General features: G+C 49.7%; 1 protein-coding gene across 2 annotated transcripts in view; it reads left to right on the top strand.

Moving 5' to 3' along the window:
* The first annotated feature begins 75 nt into the window (after nt 1–75).
* Nucleotides 76–14,172, top strand: part of Abcc1 (ATP binding cassette subfamily C member 1) — a 147,219-nt gene continuing 133,122 nt past the window's right edge. For both annotated transcript variants that reach the window (XM_045161338.1, XM_045161337.1), the window contains exon 1: nt 76–133. In XM_045161338.1, the coding sequence (XP_045017273.1) occupies nt 86–133 (48 nt within the window). In that variant the 5' untranslated portion in view covers nt 76–85. The remainder of the gene's footprint in view (nt 134–14,172) is intronic.

Below are 14,172 nucleotides of genomic sequence, written 5' to 3'. Positions count from 1 at the left end.
CCTCCGCCGTCCCCGCCGCCGCCGCCGCTGCTGCCGCCGCCAGCCCTGCCCGTCCGCCAGCCCGCCGCCCTACGCCGCCGCCCGCATGGCGCTCCGGAGCTTCTGCAGCGCCGACGGCTCGGATCCGCTGTGGGTAGGTGCGCGCGGGCCCGCGGGAGCAGCAGCAGCAGCAGCAGCAGGAGGAGGAGGAGGAGGAGGAGGAGGAAGAGGCCGCCGGGCGCGGGGAAGCGCGGGGCCCTCGCCCGCCCCGGGTGCCCAGGCTTGCCCGAGCCCCGAGCCCGCAGCCGCCCCGGGGATCCCGCGCCGCCGGCCCTGCCCGGGCGCCGGCGGGCGGCGTGGGCACTTCCCGCGGCTTCGGTGGAAGGGGCCTGTCTCTGCTCCGGGGGTGGGGGTGGGGGTCCCCGCGACCAGGAACTGCCCTGACCTAAGTGTTGGACGGGGGGGAAAGCTCCCTGCTTCGGTTTTCCCGTCTCTTTCGTAGGTTCCTTTCCCGCCCCCGCCTCCACCACCCCCGTTTCTGAACAGTGATCTGGGTAGGGGCCCAAACTGCAGGCTAAGCATGGATTGGATTGGGGTTTGCCACCCTGTTCCCCCATCTCCTTTTACTCTGCGATTCCGATTTATTATTATTATTATTATTTTTTGTTTGGAGGGGGTGTCATGTTTTCGTTCCTTTCCGCCTAAATGCCACTAGGGAAGTTTAGGGAAGTGGAGGATGCCCTCTCATGACCCATCAGACCCAGCAGATTTGAGGTGCAGTGAGAGATGCCCAGGACCCTGGTACCCATGGGTGTGCCCTGCACACACACAGTAAGCTGCCAGGGCTTCTTTTTGGGATGCCCCTGGACTTTACAGCTAACTCAGGTTTTGTTTTTTTTTTTTTTCAGTTAAGTTTTTAAATGCGGACTGCCCACTGTACTTGTTTCCAGCTAACTGCTTTAATCCCCAGCGCTTGGGCAGTAGTGACCCCGTAAGGCGATTTGCTTTTGTGTCCTGTGAAGGCCCTGGCGTATCCCACTGTCTTGATTGTTGGTAAACACAATAGGCAAATCCGGAAATAGTGGTGGTTTTTTTTTTTCCTTTTTGTTGAGGAAACAGGAAAAATACCTGTGTTTCTTAGGAGCTGGATTAGCATCCACAAATACCTTCCCCTATTTTGAGGTCCCTTCCTTGCAGGCTGCCTAAAGAGTGTTGAAAAATGATCCTTGAGGGCCCCACTGAAAGGGCTTTATATAAGTTTTAGGGGTGTCATTTTTGTTTGGTTGAACAGTCAATCATACTTTGATATGTCTGTCTTTTCTTTTCGTTTTAAAATTGTATTTTAAAATTTTATTTATTTATGAGAGAGAGAGAAAGGGCATACCAGGGCCTCTGGCCACTGTATATGAACTCCAGACTCATACGCCATGTGCATCTGGCTTATGTGGATTCTGGGGAATCAAACCTGGGTCCTTAGGCTTCACAGACAGGCCTTATTCACTAAGCAATCTCTCCAGCCCTTTTCCTTTTTTTAAAAAACAATTTTTAATTAATTTTTTTATTGACAACTTCCATAACTGTAGACAATAACCCATGGTAATTCCCTCCCTCTTTCCACTTTCCCCCCTTTGAAACTCCACTATCATATCCCCTGCCCCCCTCAATCAATTTTTTTTTTTTTTTTCTTCTTCTTAGGTAGGGTCTCAATCTAGCTCAGGCTGACCTGCAGTTCCCTATGTAGTTCCAGGGTGGCCTCAAACTCACAGCGGTCCTCCTACCTCTGCCTTCCTAGTGCTGGGATTAAAGGTGTGCGCCACCATGCCTGGCTTTTTTTTTTGTTTGTTTGTTTGATGCTGGGTATCAAACCCAGGGCCTCACACAAGCTGGGTAAGCGCTTTACCATTAAGTCACACCCCCAACTCTGTATGTCTTCCATTTTTAAGCCACTGGGGTTGGAGGTTTCCTTCAGGGCTATAAACAGCACACGTGTGTCTGGAACTGATTAAAGCCTGCTTGCCATTGAGGAACACCAGTGTGTCCCCTACTTCCTGCGCCAGGAGTAAGGGCCAAAAGTATTCTGCAAGGAGCAACGTGGAGTTTACACTACCGGTACATGACCTCTGGATTTTTCCCTTACTTATTTTTTTCTTCTTAAGGGGTCGGGAAAGAAATAGGTCACCAGAAATTAGAAACTGTACCAGGGCGGCTGGAGAGATGGCTCAGTGACAAAGGCACTTGCCTGTAAAGCCCATTGTTCGAGTCCCCAGAACCTACGTGAAACCTGATACGTAAAAGTGGCACATGTGTCTGGAGTTCATTTGCAGTGGCCAGAGGCCCTGGTGTGCCCATTCTCTCCCTCCCTCCCCCTCCCTCTGTCATTTCTGCTTGCAAATAATTGAATACAAATATTTTTGAAAATAAACTATACCAGGAAACACTTTATTTTTTTTAAATATTTTTATTTATTTATTTGAGAGCAACAGACACAGAGAGAAAGACAGATAGAGGGAGAGAGAGAATGGGCGCGCCAGGGCTTCCAGCCACGGCAGACGAACTCCAGACGCGTGCGCCCCCTTGTGCATCTGGCTAACGTGGGACCTGGGGAACCGAGCCTCGAACCGGGGTCCTTAGGCTTCACAGGCAAGCGCTTAACCGCTAAGCCATCTCTCCAGCCCAAGAAACACTTTATTGATGGCAACTGATAGTTGGTGGCAAATGAGAATGTCTTCCCTCTACAGTTAGCTAAGAAGTCCATCCAAGAAAGGCAGTTAGGTTTTCTCTCCTGCCAGGGACGTTTTGCTATAGAGATTTTAAGAGCGACAGTGGAAGTTGGCCTTCCCTTTGGCCATCCTCCCACAGCCTTATCCTGGAAGGTTTCCTCTGTCCCTCCCTCTCTGGCTTTTAGACTTGCTGGATGCCCCAGTTTCTGGACATGCCCTGGAACCAGAATTTGTGAGTGGGCAGCTGGTGACCTTCTACATAGCCAGAGTCTGTGATACAAAGTAGGTGGCTTGGCTAGATATGGTGGCACACACCTGTAATCTCAGTTTTTGGGAAGCTAGATAGGAGGATGGTGAGTTTGAGGCCAGCTTGTGCTAGAGTGAGACCCTTCCTCAAATAACAGCAAACCAAAGCAGGTGGCTTGTATTTTCTAAGACTGACTTAGCTGGGCAGATAACTGGGCAATTGTGACCTTTTATTTTTCAGACAAGCACCTTAACCACGAACCCATCTCTGTAGTCCTCAACTTTTTATTTTTCTAGCACTGGGGATTGAACCTAGGGCTTCAAATAAACTAGGCAGGTGCTGTACCCCTGAGTGATTTTCCTAGCTAAATTGTGTCACCTTGTGTAAGCCACTTCCCTGCGATTCCTTCCCTAGGTTTCCTTATCTGCAAAATGGGGACAGTGACCAAAGTGCCCTGGCCTTGGAGGGTTATGGTAAAGTCAATGTGAGTGGCCTAGCCTGCTCCTGCCTCTGCCTCTGCCTCAGAGACAGTGGTTGTCCCCCCCCAAAAAAAGATGAACCTGTGCATTTCTACTTTGTCTTTTCTTAGGACTCACTCATTCTCTTCCTGGTGGGAATGGTTTTGAGATGTGGCCCTTCTAAGCACCCATCGTAATTGGTTCCTCCAAGGATCAACACCGTGTGTTTAGAAGTCAGGTCTACAGCCCACAGAGGCTCTCAGAGCATCGCTCCTGGGCTGGGCTGGGCTTCCGAGGCTCCCAGGATGGGACATGGCCCCTGCCTGCCTAGCTCTAGAGCCCTTGTGCTAACTTATCACCTACTCCTGGGCAGGAAGGTCTGGGATGAGAACCGAGAAACGTGGTACCTGAATGGAAGATGGGGACTAAAACTGGTGTCTTGCTCTTTTCCATTGGGGGTGGAGGCTGTCAGGGGCCATATTGTGGCTGATGTTTGAGTGATTATTGAAAGGGTGGGCTTGGGGCTCCCTTTACAAGTCACTGTTAAAAATACACACGCATTAAGGGGTTCGAAGATGGCTCAGTGGATAAAGTTCTTGCCACACAGGCGTGATTACGTGAGTTCAGATCTCCAGAACCCACGTGAAGCTGGGTGCTGTGGCATAAGCACTTATAGTCCCAGCATGCCTAGGGCAAGAGGGCGGGCAGAGACAGGGGAGTCTCCGGAAGTTAGTAGCCAGCTGGCCTGGTGACTGTGCTGAGATCCCGATTCAAACAAGATGGAGGGTGACCACTGATATCTAAGGTTGTCCTGTGACTTCTGTACACCTGTCTCCTTTCATTTACACACACACACACACACACACATACACACACACTCACACATGCCAGAAAACAAACAAGCAAGCAAGCAAACAATGAATTAAGCTTTACAAAAGCCTGTCATTCTAGCTACTTGGGAGTCTGAGGCTGGAGGAGGATCTCAAGTACAAGGCCTTTCTGGGCTGCAGAGTAGGTTGAACTTAGTAAGCCTTTCAAAATAAAAAGTGAATAAATAGGCCTGAGGAGAGTAAGTTGAAGTTAGCAAGACTCTCAACACAAAAACTGAATGTGGCTGTAGTTCAGTGGTAGGACGCTTGCCTTGCATGAGCAAGGGCCTCGGTTCCATCCCCAGAACTGTCAAAACAAACAAAAATCTGAAAACCAGTAAGTGGAGAAAACAATTTAGCCAGTGGTGGTTCAAAGCAAGAGCCCATGTTCCTTGGTTTCAAATCCTAGTTGTACAGCTGAAGTGAGTTATTTTGCAGCTCTGTGCCTCCGTTTCCCCTCATGCACTAGCATAGCACCTAGCGGACGCTGTTCACCCGAGGAGTCACGATGGCACTTCTGGCGGAGCTGGGAGTCTGCTGCTAGCTCCACAGCGAACCCGCCGCGTTAGCAGCTGGCACCAGGTGGGCCTCACTGGGTGACTTTTGTCTCTGCACCTCCTGGAAACCTCCAGCTGGGAATGGCAGTCAGATCTGAAGGCTGCACAGTGACTTGGACCTGGGGGCTGATTCAGCTTGGGGCACCCTGCAAGCCCGTGAACCCCGAGTATTGCCCTCTGCCTCCGTCCGCAGCAGGAGCGTCTTAGTGGCTGGCAGCACTCCTCTTGTGGCAGCAAGTCGCTTTGGAGAGCCACATGTTCCCTCCTCTCCCAGGGGCCGTGCTAGTTTTCAGACTCATTCGGCGGCCTTCCACCACTTCCGTCTTCTCCCCCTGCCCTCCCCCCACCCCTTCTTCCACACTGGTAATGGATCGTTAGAGCTGGAAGGGACCTTGGTTCTGATGGGCCCCTCCCTCCCTTTCCCTCCCACATCGGTATATGTGTTATTGGAGCCCGGCCCAGAAGAGTGACATGACGGGCCAAGGAAAATGGCATTGGGAACCTCGGAGAGGAAGGCACGGGGCCTGGTTTAATTGGGGGTCCTTGAATTGCCTTTTGGCCTGACCACTGTGGCTGAGAGACTCGGGGGAGGTGGGGTTGGGAGTCTCCTTTCCCTGAATCAGACATTCTGTGTGTTCTTGCAGATGCTTTGGGAATGTGATGGTGGGCTATAGAATCCCTATTTGTGGACTTTTTTTTTTGGGGGGGGGAGGTTTTCGAGGTAGGGTCTCACTCTAGCCCAGGCTGACTTGGAATTCACTATGGAGTTTCAGGGTGGCCTCAAACTCACGGAGATCCACCTACCTCTGCCTCCCAAGTGCTGGGAATAAAGGCGTGCACCACCACGCTCGGCTTTTAAATTAAAACAAAATTTTTTTTGAGACAGGATCTCATTCTAGCAAGGCTGACTTTGAAATTCATTCTGTAGCCCAGGCTGGCCTTGAAGTCACACACCCCAGCCTCCTCAAGTGCTGGGATTACACGTGTGAGCCGTCATGCCCGTCTAGGACTTGACTTTTAGGCTTGGCAGATCTCCCACATTGCTAATTTGCAGACATGTCCGCCTTACTATGTCCCAGGGTGAGCTGGGGTGTCCATAGCCCCTGGGCTCTGGGAAGGAGACCAGTGCTCATGGAGGGCAAACGCTACGGTGTCCTTCACTCCCTTTCCCTCCCACTGCTTCCGTATCTGATGATCCTTCATCCTGTTCCTGCGGACTGTATCCAAGTCAGCCTGCTTCTCCGGGTTCCTATGGCCCGAGATGCCATCCGCTGGCTTGTTCCTGGGTTTGAACACTGGCTGCTATTTATATGCCTGTGTTCCTTTATGACTGTAAGCCCAGCACTGAGGTCAGTGCCTGGTGCGCTGTAAACACTTGTTGAATGACTAAATGATGTAAAACACTAGGATAGATTTTTTAAAAATTTTATTTATTTATTTAAGAGCCAGGGAGAGGAAGAGAGAGCAAGAGAATGGATGGGCCAGGACTTTCAGCTGCTGCAAACGAACTCCAGATGCATGCGCCACTGTGCATCTGGCTTATGTGGGTTCTGGAGGATCAAACCTGGGTCCTTTGGCTATGCAAGCAAGTGCCTTAATCGTTAAGCCAGATCTCCGGCCCCTAGGATAGTTTATAAAGAATATTTTATTTATTGACAACTTTTTTTTTTGAGGTAGGGTCTAACTCTAGCTCAGGCTGACCTGGAATTCACTATGTGGTCTCAGGGTAGCCTCGAACTCATGGCGATCCTCCTACCTCTGCCTCCCGAGTGCTGGGATTAAAGGCATGCGCCACCTCGCCCGGCATTGACAGCTTTTATACGTGTATATAATGTATCATATTCACCTCCATCACCCTCCTAACTCACTCCATCTGAACCCTTTCTTCTTCCCAACTAGCCCCTTCTCTACTTAGATATCTATTTTTGGTGACCCATTGAGTTTAATTAGGGTCACCTGCATGAGCATGGGTGGGGATTATTTACCAGAGCTTGACAATTTACCATTGGTGACACTCCTGAAGAAAACGTCGCCCCCTGCAGCTGTTAACTGTCAGCATCATAGAATAGCTTTGGAGCTGTGTTGAAGCTTTCTCTGAGATTTTCCAGATGAAATCTTCTTCCATATTACCTGTAAGGCTCCAGTGAGCTCTTGCCCCTCTGTTTGCCCCAGTACCCAGTGCCTTGCACACAGTGGGCTTAAGTCAATAGTTGACTTTTTTTTATTTTTAAAAATATTTTAGGGCTGGAGAGATGGCTTAGTGGTTAAGCACTTGCCTGTGAAGCCTAAGGATCCCGGTTCGAGGCTCGGTTCCCTGGGACCCACGTTAGCCAGATGCCAAAGGGGGTGCACGCGTCTAGAGTTCATTTGCAGTGGCTGGAAGCCCTGGCGTCACCATTCTCTCTCTATCTATCTGCCTCTCTCTCTCTCTCTCTGTTTGTCACTCTCAAATAAACAACAAAAACATATTTTTATTTATGAGAGAGTGAGAGAGAACGGGCATTGGGCCTCTAACTACTGCAAACTCCAGACTCATGCACCATAATGTGCATCTGGCTTTATGTGGGTTCTGGGCAATCGAACCTGGGTCCTTAGGCTTCACAGGCAAGAGCCTTAACTATTAAGCCATGTCTCTACCCTATTTCTGATTAAAAATTTTTATTTATTTATTTATTTATTTATTTTAAACTATTTTTTATTTATAACTTCCATAATTACATACAACAAACCATGATACTTCTCTCCCCTCTCCCACTTTCCCCTTCACAAATCCACTCTCCATCATATCCCCTCCCTCTCTCCATTCTTTTTTATTTTGATGTCACCATCTTTTCCTCCTGTTATGAGGGTCTTGTGAAGGTAGTGCTAGGCACTATGAGGTCATGGATATTGAGGCCAATTTCTGTCTGAACAATTGCATTGTAAGCGGTCCTACCCTTCCTTTGGCTCTTGCATTCTTTCTGCCACCTCTTCCACGATAGACCCTGAGTCTTGGAAAAATATGATAGAGATATTTCAGTGCTGAACACTCCTCTGTCACTTCTTCTCAGCACTGTGGTGCTTTTTGGGTCATCCCAGTAGTCACTGCCATCTGAAGAGAAGATTCTATAACCAAAAATGAGAGTAGTATTCACATATGGGTATGAATGTTAAGTTGCTTACAGGACAGTTTGGTGAGCATAAATCTTCATTTAGCTAGACAAAAGCAAGTGTTGCACTCCTAGGGTTCATGACCTCACCCGCCGTAGGCTTTTGATTAGGTGTTCAGTAGTAGGCATGTATTCCCTCCCGTGGAGCAGGTTTCCAGTCTAATTAGAGAGCAGTTTCTTTCCCCATAGCAGACATGCCACTGTTGCACCTGTTGGCTCATTTGGCCTGGCTGGCCAAACTTAAGGCTTGCAGTGTCCACTAAAGTTTTCACTGCTGATGACTTCTGTCTCCCATAGAGCTGCATTGTGTCGTAGCTTTTCCCAGCTTTATGTCACCTGATCTACAGGGAGGAGGTTTTCAGCTCAGCTCCAGCTTGATTTCTCAGTGACCTTATAGCCTCGGCATGTGGAGTACACAGCAATAGGGTATTACAGTCTATTCCTTGTGGGAAACCAAGAGCCTTGGCAATGGCCTGTAATGTTTTGCAGGCATCAGAGACCTCCCTAGACAACAACTTACTGGAAGGTATCCTATCCCTGGCACTGAAATTTTTCTTGTAACAGTCTATGGCTTCTGGGTGTGCCATTATCCAAAAAAGTAAGTTTCCATATGGCTTATTCACAACATCTTGAATTTTGATTAACCCTACCCCCCTTTCTTACTTAGGCCATTGTACCCCCAGTAATCTGTTCATCTACTTGCATGTATACAGTGCCATCCCCTTAAGTCCTATTTTTGATTTTTTTAAAATTTTTATTTAATTTTTTGAGAGTGACAGAGAAAGAGGCAGAGAGAGGGGGAGAGAGAGAGCGGGGTGTGGGGGGGGAGAATGGGCATGCCAGGACCTACAGCCACTGCAAACGAACTTCAGAATGCGTGCACCCCCTTGTGTATCTGGCTAATGTGGGTTCTGGGGAATTGAGCCTTGAACCGGGGTCCTTAGGCTTCACAGGCAAGCACTTAACTGCTAAGCCATCCCTCCAGCCCCTATTTTTGACACACAGGCTCTCAAGTTATAGATCAGGCCAGCCTGAAAGTTGTGAGGGAGCTTGTGCATGTCACAGTGTGTGTGTGGAGGTCAGAGCACAATGTTTGGATCACTCCTCTGCCTTTCCACCTCATATGAGGCAAGGTTTCTTGCTCTGATGTTCTTTGCCATGAGCTTCCTAGGAAGTTCTGTCTCTCTCTCCCGTCTTGAGGTCAATATGAGCATCAGTATGCTGGGATTGTAGAACTTCACCACAGCTTGCAGCTTTTTTTTTTTTTTTCAAGGTAGGGTCTCACTCTAGCCCAGGCTGACCTGGAATTCACTATGTAGTCTCAGGGTGGCCTCAAACTCACGGCAATCCTCCTACCTCTGCCTCCCGAGTGCTGGGATTAAAGGCATGCGCCACCACGCCCGGCTTAGCTTGCTGCTTTTTATGTGGAGTTTGGGGGTCGAACTTGGGGGGTACTCCTGCTTGAATGGTGAACATTTTATCCACAGAGCTATCTCCCCAGGTCTTATTTTTATTTATTTATTTTTTATTTATTTTTGAGACAGGTTCTCATGGAGCCCAAGCTGGCCTTAAACTTCCTATGTAGTTGAGAATGACCTTAAGCTCACAGTTTTCCTGTCTTTGCTTCCTGAGGTCTGGGATTTTAGGCATGAGCTACGACAGCCAGCTTTTCGCCTTTTAAAAATTAAATATCTTTTACTTTTATTTATTTGAGAGAGAGAGAGAGAGAGAGAGAGAGGAAGATAGAGAAAATGGGCGCACCAGGGCCTCCAGCTACTGCAAACAAACTATAGATGCATGTGCCACCTTTTGCATCTGGCTTACGTGGGTCCTGGGGAATTGAACCTAGGTCCTTTGGCTTTGCAAGCAAGTGCCTTAACCTCTAAGTCATCTCTCCAGCCCAGCTTTATTTTATTTTATTTTTAAAATAAAAACATTTTATTTATTTAGTTGAGAGAGAGAGGCCGAGAAAGAGAGAAGGGGCACGCTAGGGCCTCTAGCCACTGCGAATGAACTCCAGACACATGTGCCACCATGTGCATCTGACTTACTGTGGGTACTGGGGAATCAAACCTGGGTCCTTAGGCTTTGCAGGCAAGCACCTTGATTTCTAAGCCATCTCTCTAGCCCTCTCGGCTTTACTTTTATTATATAAATTGTTGTCATGTCCAATATCGGCTTTCCCGAGGGCCTCTGGGCTTTTCTTGTGGCAGGCCCTGGAGAACAGGCCTGCTGATCCCTGCCTGTCACTTTCATGGGAAGGTCAGATTTCTTTTGTTCAGTCCTTTCTCACACCTGGTTGGCTTCCCTTGTGGGGGGACCCTACCTGCCTTTTGTTAGTGTTTAAGTTGGCATCTTGTGCCTTGTAGTCCACCTTTTTGGTGACTGAACTGGGATCCACCTGACTCATTAGGCTATTTTCATTTCCTTGTTGGAATAGGTTCTTGCTGTCTAGCCCGGGCTGTCATGGAGTTCTTTATTTTATTATTTACTTATTTCCTTATCGTTTTTGAGGTAGGATCTCATTCTGTAGTCCCAGGCTGACCTGGAACACTCTCTATAGTCACAGGCTGGCTTGAACTCACAGTGATCCTTCTACCTCTGCCACCTGAGCGCTGGGGTTAAAGGTGTATATACCACCACTGCTGGCTCAGAATTTATTATTTTAAAAAAATTTATTGGCAGTTTTCATACATGTATATAATTATTTTGTTCATAATCCCTTCCCATTACCTCTTCTGCTGAACCCCTTCCTCCAACTACACTCCTTTGTCACTTTGATGTCTTTGCTTGTGTATTTGTGTGACCCACTGAGTTTAGGGGTGCCTGCATGAACATGAGTTTCTTTTTCCTTTTTAAATTTTTTTGTTCATTTATATTTATTTATTTGAGAGTGGCAGAGAGAGACAAAGAGATAGAAAAAGGGTGTGCCAGGGCCTCCAGCCACTGCAAACGAACTCCAGGCGCGTGCTCCCCCTTGTGCATCTTGCTAACGTGGGTCCTGGGGAACCGAGCCTCGAACCAGGGTCCTTAGACTTCACAGGCAAGCGCTTAACCGCTAAGCCATCTCTCCAGCCCTTTTTTTTTTTTTCTTCTTACCAGAGTACTTACGACTGACCAGTAGCTACACTACTGCAGAAAATGTCTCTTGCTCCCCAGCAACCATGGCCCAGAACTCTTGATTCCCCCTCTGCCTGGTCTCCCTAGGGTTGGGGTGACGGCTGCAGCCCCATGCTCTGCCATAGATTATTTTTCTCAAGGCTATTGAGTGGGCGTGCTGCTGGGTGGGTGTTGAATTGAGGGCCTCTGCGCGCCTGCCAGTGAGTGCTCTGCGGCCCTGACTGGCTAGCCTGGTGGCTGGAGCAGTGCGTCTCAATCCAGCCAGGGCTGTCTTGGCAGGACGGGGTTAGGGTGGATCAAGTCATTGTGGGTACCTCAGGAATCTGTAGCAGACATCTGACTTGTACGTAGGCTCCCAGTTTTCACAGTGGGGTACAGCCAGCTTTGCTTTTATGATCAGATCTGAGTGGTCAGTAAAACGTAAGCTTGTGAGAACTCGCCTGACCGTTTTGCAAAGGTAAATAAATAAGTGGGTTGAGAGCCCAGACCTCTGGGGCAAACTTCCCCCAGCTCTGCTGTGAGGAAGGAGGGGCGGCATATGCCTTAGCGGAGGTGTGGGCCTCTGCATGCCTCCTCAGGGCTGGAGGGTATGATGCCCAAATGGGGGAGGATGCCATAATTTGGGGTGTGGGGCTCAGTTTCCCCTCCTCAGCCCTGTTGACAGCTGGACTGGATTGTTCTTTGTGGTGTGGGGCTGTCCTGTATGCAGGTAGAGATGTTGGCCACCTTCCCTGGCCTCTGCCCACGAGGTGCCAGGAGCACCTCCCCTTCTCAGGACGACCCAGACAGCAGTAAATGCCTGGGGGGAGGGGAGGGGGTTGAAGCCACAGTCATGGATTGGGAGGAAGATGGAGGAGAAATCTGAGGCCAGGAGTCCCACCTCAGGCAGGCATTTCCACAACCTCAGTGGAACCTGTTGTGTAAATTGGCTGATGGAGTCACCTCCAGAGAAACTTAATGAGCCGTTAAGAAGGTTAAACCTCCAATTAGCTGGAGGAGGAACTTGGGGCTGCTGGGACTGGGACTGGCGGGGACTGGAGGCTTCTTTTAGTGTAGGCCTGCATTTCCCTCACCTGCTGCTCATGCTGTTGGAGAGGGACAGTTGGGTGTGGCAGGTGACAGATGCCTTTCTGCAGAGGCTAGCTTTGAACCCCTTCTTCATTTTCATTCATTCACTCACACAGGGTCTCTGTGCAGCTCAGCATGTCCCGGCACGCCCCATGCTCTTGCCTCAGCTTCCCTAGGGCTGGGCTTACACAGTTGTGTGCCACCGTGCCCAGCTTTTTACTCGTGTGTGCGTCTGTGTATGCATGCATGTTCACGCGAGTGTGGACACACGTTTGTGGAGGGCAGATGTTGTCATTGATTGCCTTCCTCATCGCTTTCCACCTTACTTAGTGAGGCAGGGGCTCCCGCTTGGACCCAGAGTTTGCCTGGCCAGCCAGCTCCCTCCAGGAGCTCTTGTCTCTGCTTCTTTTTCTTTCGAGGTAGGATCTTGCTCAGGCCCACGCTGAACTGGAATTCACCCTGTAGTCTCAGGGTGGCCTCGAACTCACGGCGACCCTCCTACCCTTGCCTCCCGAGTGCTGGGATTAAAGGTGTGCGCCACCACGCCCAGCGTCTCTGCTTCTTGAGTGTCAGGGTTATTGACAGGCTGCCATGCTGACTTGGCATTTACCTGGGTGCCAGGGATCGGAACCCTGGTCCTCATGCTTGTGTGGCAAGTGTTTTATCAGTAAGTATACTGAGCCATCTCTGTAGCCCCTCTCCTCCATTTTGAACTGCCCCAGGCTGAGTGGACAGTGACCATTGAGAGTCTACTACAGTGTCCCCTTGGCTTAATTGTGGGACTGTTCTTCTGGGGTTGGCAGCATGCCACCCTCAGGCAGTAATTACGGCTTTTCCTGCCCTTTGCAAGCTTGCTCTCTGAAGCTTCTCAGGTAGTGCTTGCTCGCACAGGCTTGGCTCCCAGAGAGCATGGCGTAGATGCCGAAGTTTATCCTTTTCAGATCCTGGTGTTGTGTGAAACCTTTTCCCCAGGAGACATGAACACACGTCTACTCGTCCCGGATAGGGTGCCGGCGAAAGACCCAAAGCACAGTTGTACCAGAACCGGTTCGTGTGAACCTGTGAGTTGTTTGGAGTTACTTACCGCGAAGGAGCGTGGAGACCCCAGAGCAGCCATATCAGTGCGAAGGCTCATCCTAGCCGGTACTTTGTCTGCCCCTGCGGCCACTCGACCTGGCGCATCGCGTGTACCGCTGCCAGGGGTGCTGTTGGGGTGGGGAGGGCACACTTGAGATCTCATCCTTCTGTGGGGGAGTGTCAGCAGGTCCAACGTGGAGAGTGTCTCCTGAGAGGTCCCTTCTGCTTTTGACGAAGCTGGCAGCCGTTGACCTCCGAGGACAGCGCCCGCAGCACTGGTCAGAGGCTGCTCCCCAAAAGTTGTTGCTATTTCCAGTTGAGAGGAATTTATGTCTGGATTTATGCTCTCGTCTTTCTCCCCCGGCCACTCCTGTTGTCCTCTACTAGGATATTTGTTATGAATTGAGTAGACACTGTTCTAGACCCTAGGGAGAGTCATGAATCAGAGGGACTAGACCCATGTTCCCATGGGGTTTAGTCTGGGGGTGCCCCAAACCATTTCACATGGTGGTGAGTAATACAGAGAGTGAATCTGGGAGAAATTGGCATGTATGTAAGCCACCACAGTGGGCTGTTCACATAAGGCTTTAATGGGTACTGGGGAATTGAACCCTGGTCAGGCATTGTAGGCAAGTGCCTTTAACCTCTGAGCCATCTTCCCAGCCCCTCCAGCCCCTCAGTCGTTCCCCCTGCCCCAAGGTAGGGTTTTGCTCTAGCCCAGGCTGGCTCACCTGGAATTCATTATGTAGTTTCAGGGTAGCCTTGAACTCATAGCGATCCTCCTACCTCTGCCTCCCAAGTGTTGGGATTAAAGCTGTATGCCATCATGCCTTTCCCTTCAGGGTTTTAAAAGTATTGTATTTATTTATTTTTGTGTGTATGTGTGGTGGCACCAGGATCTCTTGCTGCTGCAAATGAACACCAGGTG

This window comes from Jaculus jaculus, chromosome 11 (genome assembly GCF_020740685.1).
Source record: "Jaculus jaculus isolate mJacJac1 chromosome 11, mJacJac1.mat.Y.cur, whole genome shotgun sequence".
In the NCBI taxonomy this organism is placed as follows: domain Eukaryota; kingdom Metazoa; phylum Chordata; class Mammalia; order Rodentia; family Dipodidae; genus Jaculus; species Jaculus jaculus.
The sequence above is the reverse complement of the archived record's forward strand: the minus strand, read 5'-3'. Positions and strand labels throughout refer to the sequence as shown.